This window comes from Cynoglossus semilaevis, chromosome 5 (assembly GCF_000523025.1).
Source record: "Cynoglossus semilaevis isolate Cse_v1.0 chromosome 5, Cse_v1.0, whole genome shotgun sequence".
Taxonomy (NCBI): Eukaryota; Metazoa; Chordata; class Actinopteri; order Pleuronectiformes; family Cynoglossidae; genus Cynoglossus; species Cynoglossus semilaevis.
The window spans coordinates 10,078,565-10,088,675 of record NC_024311.1 but is presented as its reverse complement, the minus strand read 5'-3'; the positions used below and the strand labels follow the sequence as shown (position 1 = coordinate 10,088,675).

At 45.2% G+C, this 10,111-nt stretch overlaps 1 protein-coding gene across 2 annotated transcripts in view; it reads left to right on the top strand.

The window, feature by feature from the left end:
* esrrga (estrogen-related receptor gamma a) overlaps positions 1-9,464 on the top strand; it is a 29,640-nt gene extending 20,176 nt beyond the window's left edge. For both annotated transcript variants that reach the window (XM_025055720.1, XM_025055719.1), the window contains exons 7-9: positions 5,863-5,975; positions 6,067-6,229; positions 8,569-9,464. In XM_025055720.1, the coding sequence (XP_024911488.1) occupies positions 5,863-5,975; positions 6,067-6,229; positions 8,569-8,813 (521 nt within the window). In that variant the 3' untranslated portion in view covers positions 8,814-9,464. The remainder of the gene's footprint in view (positions 1-5,862; positions 5,976-6,066; positions 6,230-8,568) is intronic.
* The last annotated feature ends 647 nt before the right edge of the window (positions 9,465-10,111 follow it).

Below are 10,111 nucleotides of genomic sequence, written 5' to 3'. Positions count from 1 at the left end.
CCACACACACACACACAAAGGCAGAGTGTAAGGCAAGATTAAACGCTGCAGGAGTCGTCAGTCTGTGGTGCTTGGTCTGAATAGGATTGAGTTTAGAGTTAGGATTAGATTTGGACCCAGGTTAGAGTTAGAGAAGAGCTGCAGACTAGGTCTGCTTCAGTCATGGTCCAGGTTGGTGTAAGTATGTCTATGTGTCTGTAATCAGATGACGTGGAAGAACAGCAAATATTTAAGGAAAGAATCAGAGTGAATGATGAAGAAATTAACTATTTATTTATTAACTCATCCTCCCTCTCTCTCTCTCTCTCTCTCTCTCTCTCTCTCTCTCTCTGTCTGACTACACCCCCCCAATGCCTCCTCATCTTCCATTATAACTAAGTGACTAGGGGGCATTAACACTGGGGGCTCTTATCTGGACTGGGGGACACAAAGGGAGACAGATGGGGCAACACTTGAGGAGCGAAGAGCAGAAGAAAAACCCAGTGAATGATTCAGTGAACATTAGACAGAACCTTTAAGTCAGTCTGTTTGAACAGAACCACGGCTCTTCACATTAGTGAAGCCTTTTTATGACCCTTCCCCCATTCTTCCTTTATCCAAGAGGGAAATTACTCTCAGTGGGTCCATCACTGTCCAACCACGGTTCTCTTGTTCCACTATCTCTCCGTAACTGTTCTTTCTTTACCTGCAGTTCTTTCCCCTCATTTTCTTTTTTTTATTCCGACACTCACTCAGCTTCGACCATTGATTTCCTGCTCCGTCCGAGCCACCTCTGAAGTCTTTATCTCAAACCCTCTCTTTGTTTGATTTTATTTTCATTTTCATTTTAGTGAAGGTAGACAAAAGTTTTACATTAAAACACTCTGTTAGCCTCAGAGCACTTTTAGCCTGAGGTTTCAGAGAAAAGGAAAAAAAAAATTTGGCTGAGACAAAAATTTCAACTGTAACAGTTCATGTCTGACTGTGACTTAGTCGGTCGCTGTGAGCTGACTTAGCCAGCTAGCTAATGATTTGATTGATCTAGTGTCTTAGAACTTTTTGACTTACCGTTATACACTGTTACTTTGAAATGAGCAACAATTTATTGAGGCTGAGGCTCGACACATGATTAGTTTAACTCCTCCTTACTCCTGCTAACTCCTTAGTCTCTCCAGGTCCTCATAGTCTCAGATTCCCATCTGCATTGGACTCATAACCAGTCTAGTTGTGTGTGTGTGTTGTTTTCTACTCTGCCTCCAGCATGACGATGGAGTCACACACACACACACAGACACACACACACAGACAGATGAAGGCCTGTTTACAGACAGAAACAAATATTGAGAGAATCAGATTAGAGCAGACTGTTTGATATGTGAGCCTAATGTTTGGCTTCACTCTCTTCTGATTGGATCAGATTGACGACATGGAGACGTTTCACATTCCTCCTTCTTTACATTTATTTTATTTAAATGAAAATTTGAAAGGTGACTTAGAAAACAAAGTGGTTCTGGTGGTTTGTTTGTCACGTGATGTGAAGCTGGCAGCGTATATGAACACACACACACACACACACACACACACACACACACTGCAGGGACATTTGTCTTATTTGTTACTGTTTAAATACCTGTGTTTCAATGATAATCTAATAGTTTTAATACTCTGATCTAATCTGATTATGGCTGTCATTTAGGGTTAGGGTTCAATTCCCCTGCCCTGTCTACATCCGCCCTGGGGTGTGTGTGTGTGTGTGTGTGTAAACACACAGGTGTATCAGATGCAGGTTGACCAGTGTGCTCAGGTTACAGATTGTGTGTGGTTGGCTGAGGGACAGATTTGATTGGCTGATGTAATCAGACCAGTGGTCAGACCCAGAGCAGCAGCAGCTGTCAATCACCTCAGCTATAAACCAACCATTAGTCTGAAAATGACTCCACACACACAATGTCCCCACCTGTCTCCCCCCACACTCACCTGGTTCTGCACGGGGGTCCCTGACTGGAGGTCACATGACTTCATGATGTCATAATAAGATCAGTGTAAATGAACTGTTGTCATTGACATCTTTATTTTTTTATTATTTGTTTTACTCCCCTTATAATGCTGTGTGTGTGTGTGTGTGCTCACTGATGATGTCATATCACTTCCTGTCTTGGAAATGGCTGTTGAATCTAGGAGTCCAGGAGACAGGGCTGCCTCCACCCCTCCACCCCTCCACCTGTCTGTTTCTATCTCAAGTCTCTCCTCCTCTCTCCCCTCTCTCTCTCTCCCCCTCTGCCTCCCCCCTTTGGGTGATGATATTGGAGAGTGAGCTCTAATCTATGAATTGAAAATTAATCCCCATGGAATTTTGTCCGTCCTCTCTCTCAGTGAAAGCTGGAGGATTAGGAGGAGAGAGAATCAACACGGCCTAATAATCTCATATTCAGATGGGGGGGCCGAGGGGGGATAACTGGGCTTTACTGTAAAGCCACGCTCACACACTTCCTCTTCACACACACACGTCCTGTGATTGTGTTTAGTCCAATAATGAAGCCAACGTCTCACAGTTGAGAGTGAGCGCAGCACACACACACACACACACACACACACTGTAGACCAAGTGTGTGTGTGTGTGTGTTTCAGAAAGATCCAGAGTTTTTCTGGACTTGTTTCCAAGGTAATCCAGGACAAATCAATAATCTGTCACAATGCAGTAAATTGACCAAACTGGGAAAATGAGTGACTGACGGGGGGACGCACAGGTCAAAAGGTCAAGCTCTGACAAAACAGTGTTCTCTGTAAGAGCTGTCATGAGACTGGATGGATTCAGTGTCAGTGTGTGAACAACACTGTAAAGTAGGTTGACCTTTGACCTTACCTCTGTGTGTCCTCAGTAGAGCTGAACACACACACACACTCACACACACTCACAGCTCTGGAGCAGCTACAAGTGTGAAGTAAAACATTCATATTGGTATTTTATCATACACACACACACTAATGTCACCCCCCTCCTCACCCCTCATCACTCCCCCTCACCCCTCATCACCCCTCCTCACCCCTCATCACCCCTCATCACCCCCACCTGCTGTGATTCTTTAACTTTAACTGCATCACATTTACAACCACAGATTAGGACTAGGTGAGGCTCCTGTGAGGACTTGTGGTCCACACATGGTCTGGACCAGTTAGAACATTGGAGGCTGACACACACACACACACACACACACACACACACACTCCGGTCTAAGTGTTAATCTCACTCTGCTGATGATTGTGTCTAATGTATGCAATTAACAGTCAGTCAGTGCTGAGGGTTTGGTAATTAGCTGACTGTTCACACTGATTAGAGGCTGGGACAACCAGACCACTGCCCCCCCGCCCACCCCCACCCCCGAGGACACGGACGGAGAGAGAGAGGGAGAGAGGGAGCAAGGAAGGGGGGTGAAGATGGGGGGGCGGTGGTTAGACTAGTTTATATTAAATATAGTTGTTGTTTGAGGACCACCGAGTGGAGGAGGTGGTTAGTGCTCTTGCTTTACACTGAGGGTGTCACAGGTTCGATCCTCAGCTCTAACGCCAATAACTCTGACAGTTATTCAGTTTAATAACCTGGTGTAAATAGTTAGTGACTGAGGTGTTGATTTCATGTTTGGATCAGCTGCAGGAACCTCACTGATTGGTTTGTACAAAGTCACATGACTGCAGTGATGCCCTTTCACTGGACATCATCTTAGTATGTGTTGAAATTTCAGCCACGTCACTGCTACGGTGTTGTGTGTGTGTGTGTGTGTGTTTCCATCTCTGACACCTTATGGCCAGACACTGGCCCAAATGAACACTGAACCCCTGTGATGTCTTCAGCCAAGCTGAAACAACACACACACACACACACACACACACACACACTTCAGAGTCCAAACAGCAGCTGACCTAATTACAGCGAGGTGAGCCATGAGAAGGAAACAAATCTACCAGAGAAGAAGCTCATTTAGAAAGGCTTACACACACCAGCGCACACACACACACACACTCTCTCTCTCTCTCTCTCTCTCGCTCTACCATCCACTCCACCACTTTTCAATCTGTAGTGGAGGTGGGGGAGCGAGCAGAGAAAATTATACAGTAAATGAACATGTGTCTGTTTCTGACCTTGATGTTTGACCTTTGAACTCACACCTGAAGCCCACACCTGTGAGCCATGTTTAACCACTGGACTCTGAATTGGTCAAATGAAACCTCTCAGTGTCACAGTGGGGTCTCAGCAGTGTGGGCGATTCATCGAAATTGGATTTCAGTTACGATTTTGGCTTCCCACGATCATGTAAAGAAGACGATCGAAATAAAATGATTATTCTACCAAATCGTGTGATGTCAGTGCAGCAGTAAACGCTACAGCTGCCCCCCCCCCCCGACACAAACAATAGTTTGACTTTCATCACGTTGTGAGAGGAGGAGGAAGTTGAATGTAGGCAAATCATTCTATCTCTGTTTGTTCAGACTGAGCTGCACTTTGTTCCTAGTCCATCGTCTTTGATATCTGTTTTTATTTATTATATGCTTATATGTATATAAAACAGCAGAACACAGAACAGTCATTTCAGGAACAATATTGGCAAAACACACAGTCCCCTCTCCCCCACCCCAGAAAAATGACAATATTATTTATGTTTTGTTTTTTTTTAGTTTATTTTCTTTCTCACATTCTTTTGAATAATCGTGATTTCAATAAGAATCAAAATAATTGTAATCATGATTTTTGCCAGAATCCAGCAGCCCTAGGTCACACCCTGGGGTCATTCACACCAGCGTCATGTTAGAGTGAACACACCCAGAGCAGCAGTTAGAGCTTGGACTCAAACCTTAAACCTTCATGCTGTGAGGCAAGAGCACTAACCACTGTACCACTGTTCGTTCCATCAGTTTTGATAGGTTATATTTAATAAACACATTCAGATGTAGGATCACACACACACACACACACACCATGTGACCCCTCAACAACCGTAGACAGAAGCCACTGTGGTTCAGACCAAACCTTCTGTTGTCAGACAGAATCACAGGTATGAGAGAAAGAAGCCCCCTCCCCTACTCTCCCCCACCTCCAATCACCCATCCCTCCATTTAACTACCCCACTTCTATTTACTTTCTCTCCCCCTGCCCCTCCCCCCTCCATCAATACCTCTCTCTCTCTCCATCATCAGCACTAAATTCTCATTGATGTTTCTTTTCTTCTGTTGTATCGATCACTGCATGAGACGGAGGCTGGGGTTGGACCAGGGGAGGGGGGGTCGGGAGGGGGGTGTTGTTATCTGTTAATTAATTTGTCCTGCAGCCGCCCGCCTATTAATCAGACAGATAAGAGACAGTGGGGTGGAGGGGAAGGAAAGCTCCGGGGGGGGGGGGGGGGGTCATGGGGGGAGTCGCTCATACACACTCACAAACAGATACACACACAAGTTCACTCACAGGAAACTATCTAAATTCCCTGGAAATTCAGGGAAGGGCACACACACACCAGAAATACCCCAGAAATACCCCAGTAATACCCCAGAATACCTGTGTATGTGTGTGTGTCATGGCTGTTGTTTGAGGTTAGTCTAAAAATGTGATTGATTTCCTGTAGTTAGTAGACCCTGAAGCAGACAGTGCAGCTCCAAACGTCTCCAGCAGAGGGACAGAAACGCTTGATGGACACAAAATTATTCTGGAATATAAAGAGAGAAAAAAAGATGGCGCGTGTGTGTAAAGATCAGTGCATGACAGCTGTGTCAGGTGTAGATAAGTCCCCCCCCCCCGGCCCCGTACTGGTTCATACTGGTGCTAATACTAGTTAAGTTCTAGTACTGGTTCTAGTCCTGTTCTAATAAAACTAAAAAGGTTCTTTTTGTTTGGTTCTCCAGGTTTTTCCACCCTGTCGTTGGCAGACCAGATGAGTCTACTGCAGAGTGCATGGATGGAGATCCTGATACTGCGTGTGGTGTACCGCTCCTTGTCCTTTGAAGACAAGGTCAGTGTGTTTGATGTGGTCACTGACAGACTGTAGAGAACACAGGTATTTGACTCTGGGCCTGTCTCTGTCTCTGTCTCTGTCTCTGCAGCTGGTCTATGCTGAGGACTACATCATGGACGAGGACCAGTCCAAACTGGCTGGACTTCTGGATCTGAACAACGCCATCCTTCAACTGGTCAAGAAATACAAGTCCATGAAGCTGGAGAAGGAGGAATTTGTTACACTGAAAGCCATAGCTTTGGCCAACTCAGGTCTGGACCCCCCCACACACACACACATACACGCACTCATACGTGTGTTTGCTTTTAGGAAAGACTGGTTTTGATCAGTTGAAGGTGCAGGGACTCACTCACCATTCTTTACACAATTAGCATGGTTATCTCTTTGAACGCCTGTTAAATAAGGTGAAATCATTAGAGCCCAACGTCGGTCAATAAAGACCCTCTGATGTATTCAGCTCACATACACGCTGACACACACACACACTCGCACACACACACAGGCGTTTTACCTCGGTGACCCATCTTTTGAACTTTGCCTTGGAAGCTGGCCAGCTCCTCACTGCTGTTTAATTACAGGGGTGTGTGTGTGTGTGTGGGGGGTGGGGGGCTGTCAATACAATGTGGGAGACTTGTGAATAAAGAGTGAGGGTGCCTTTGTTCTGCCTTTGCCACCAATAACACACACATCTGACACCCACTCAACAACACACAAAATAAGAGCACCAGCTTCACCACACACACCACCACAGTACTACTGTAGTACTACTGTAGTACTACAGTAGTACTACAGTAGTACTGTGGTGCTATTACAGAATATCACACATCCTGAGCCACCACAAGGAGGTAGAGAGGGTGTGTGTGTGTGTGTGTGTGTGCTTCCATCAGATGCACTCTCCCTGCCTCACGTGCACGCTCTTCTTCCCTTGCTGTAGATCCCAGGATCTGTTGTCATCAGAAACTTCCAGAAACTTCAAGACTTGGAGGGTGTGGGGGTGGGAGGGGGTCTGATATATATGAACAGCATGGAACTGGTCTGAAAAAAAACAGTCAACAAAAGTACTAATGATAATACTCTATACTGATAATAATAGTACTAATACTATTTAATGTCCATTATTATTTACTCTATACTGATAATAATAGTACTAAAACTGTTTAATATCCATTATTATTGTTATTATTATTACAGATTATGTTGTAAATATTGTTTAAAAAAGGTAACCGTCCCGCTCCCCAGCACTTTGTAGATTTCTTCAGTTTTGGTCCTAATGGTCACATGTCTTGTGCCACTGACTGAGGAGGAAACAGCTGACATCACCAGCTAACCTCTCCAAGACAACAGAATGCTAGCATTAGCATTTTGAAGGGCACTGACACTAATTAATTCACAGGATGCTAATCGTCTGCATTAATGAAGCCAGGCCTTAAGAAATGTTAGCAGACGTGGCCCACATGTAAAGACAGCTGAATTAGCCATGGGAAAAAGTCTGTGTGTGTGTGTGTGTGTGTATGTACATGGGCTTTAACAGACTTTGTGCTTGAGCTCATTAATGCCTGCTGTTCTGCTTCAGAGCGTAGTCGTAGAGCGTGGTGGAGGAGTGTGGTGGAGGAGCGTGGTGGAGGAGCGTGGTGGAGGAGCGTGGTCGTGTGCAGGTCGTGCCACAGGCGGCGTCCACCAGTAGCAGCTAGTAGCAAACACAGAGTTTTTGTCCAAAACGCTTTCAAACCCAAGAAACTTTGAGGCAAAATTTTAGAGGGAGAGTCTGAAAATCACTGAGGTTTTTACTGACGTTCAGTCTCAGTGAAGAAGAAGATGAAGATGAGCTGCTGTGATGCTGTGATTTGACCAAATCTGTCCAATCAGAATTGTTTCATTTTTGTTAACTTCTTGTAAAGATGAAGGCATTTGTTCATATTTTTATTGCTTTTACAATTGAACACAAATAGAAAATCCTTTTTTCTTTCTAAATTTATCATTTTATTTAAATCCTAATTCTATGGCTGTTCTGAGAGGACAGTATGGGAGGTGCTTCCCTCATTGACTGTGAAAAGTATCAAACCTGAGACCGTTCCTTTTAAATAAAGACTACTTTGGAAAGGAACACAAAATAGAAAATTAAGTTTAACTTTAATTATAGATTATATAATGATTGATATGAGCATGAGAAAGTACACAGACATCAGTGCTACTGTTCCTTTAAATGAGGGTGAGGACGGGCCCTGATTTTCTTCAAGGGTCTATGGTCCTCTCTTTTACCGTGTGTGTGTGTTTGGGGGCGTGGCCATGGACAGTTGTGATTATTATTGAACATACGTGTAGTCATTGATCAGAGACATTGATTGACAGCTGGAGCTGAAGGCCGACCCACATTAAGACCTCGTCTCCCCAAGGACCAATATGGAGAGTTATTATTGACGGACAGCAGAGGCCGTCACCAATACCACTGCTGCACCGCACGGCACCGCACTGTGTCCTCAACCCAGACACACACACACATACACACTGGCTTTTATCTTCTCATAGAAACAGTCTTCCCCCTCCTGCCCCCCCCCCGTGATCTGATCTGTGTTGTTCTTCCTTCTTCCAGACTCCATGCACATTGAAGACGTGGATGCAGTGCAGAAGCTCCAGGACGTTCTCCACGAGGCCCTGCAGGACTACGAGGCCTCCCAGCACCAGGAGGACCCCCGCAGGACGGGCAAGCTGCTCATGTCCCTGCCTCTGCTGCGGCAGACCTCCACCAAGGCAGTGCAGCACTTCTACAGCATCAAGCAAGACGGAAAAGTCCCCATGCACAAACTGTTCCTGGAGCTGCTGGAGGCCAAGGTGTGAGGACCAGGGGCCGGTCCAAGGAAGGAGCAGAACCAGTCGGACCCGTCCAGACTGTAGACCTCAGAACTCTGACCGACTGTGTTGAGTCGTTTCTTCTTCTCTTTTACACACACACACACACACACACACACACACACCAACAGTCCAACACACAGGAGGAATCTGTGAATGAACAAGTCCAGATGGAGCAGAAGACCTGGAGGAAAGAAAACTGGACCAGAACCACTGACACTACTGGGTTCTCTTTAAACAGTACTAAGAATTTCAAACACTCTTCCCTCGTGTTATTTACAGACAGTTAAAGGAAGTTTGGAGAGAACTGCCTCACCCCTCCGGCCTCACCCCCAACATTTTTTAAGTGTCAATAATGATGGACTTTAAAAAAAAGAAGTGAAAAAAGTGGAGTTTGTTTCTTCACATGTAGAGAAACGTTGTCATGGATGGATAGAACCAAGAGGAGCGAGCTGAAAGGATGGTTCAGGGGAACTCAGAACCGTTTCTCATCTTCACCTCCAGGAGGTCCAACCCTGGGCTCCAGGACTGTTTGACTCTTTGATTATTAGTTGTTAAGTTTACCTGTAAACTACAGCACTCTCTAGTTCTTCTTCTCTCTGAAGCTGAGGACCCACTGAAGTGAAGACATCCACCCCTGACCTCTGACCCCTGAATTCCAACCCACATTATATAGACACTGGTGCTCCTGCCACAGCTCCATCAGTCTCTCCTGTTGTCTTCTCACTCTACTTCCCATTATCTTCTCACTCTACTTCCTGTTGTCTTCTCACTCTACTTCCTGTTGTCTTCTGACTCTCTTTCTCATTGGCTGTCAACACACTAAGTTTGTGTTTGTGGTGTCGTGTGTCCTCAGCTTCACCAACGACGAGTCGATGTCCTCACGATGTCATGGTCGCAGCTGCAGAAGGTTCTGAAGGTTCTAACCTCTTGAGGATTACGTTATTTCACCACTATATACAGTATAAATGTATATGTGTAGCTGTGCATATATATGTACAGCTACACATATATACGGTATATACATATATAGCAGGCTCCACCATTCCCACAGTACTTGAAGTCAATGAACCAGAAGGTCATTGTCAACAACAGGAGACATAAAAAGTCCTGTGTGTCCAGGCCTGAATGAACAAAGTCGGTTCTGAAGGTTCTGGTTTTGTCCAACCATCTGATGAAGTTTGAGTTGCTGGTTCAAATGTTCAAACAAAACCCTGACAGAAACCGACGCGTCTCAAGTTTATTGGACTATTGATCTGACGACCTCCAGAGTTTGGGTCAGGGTT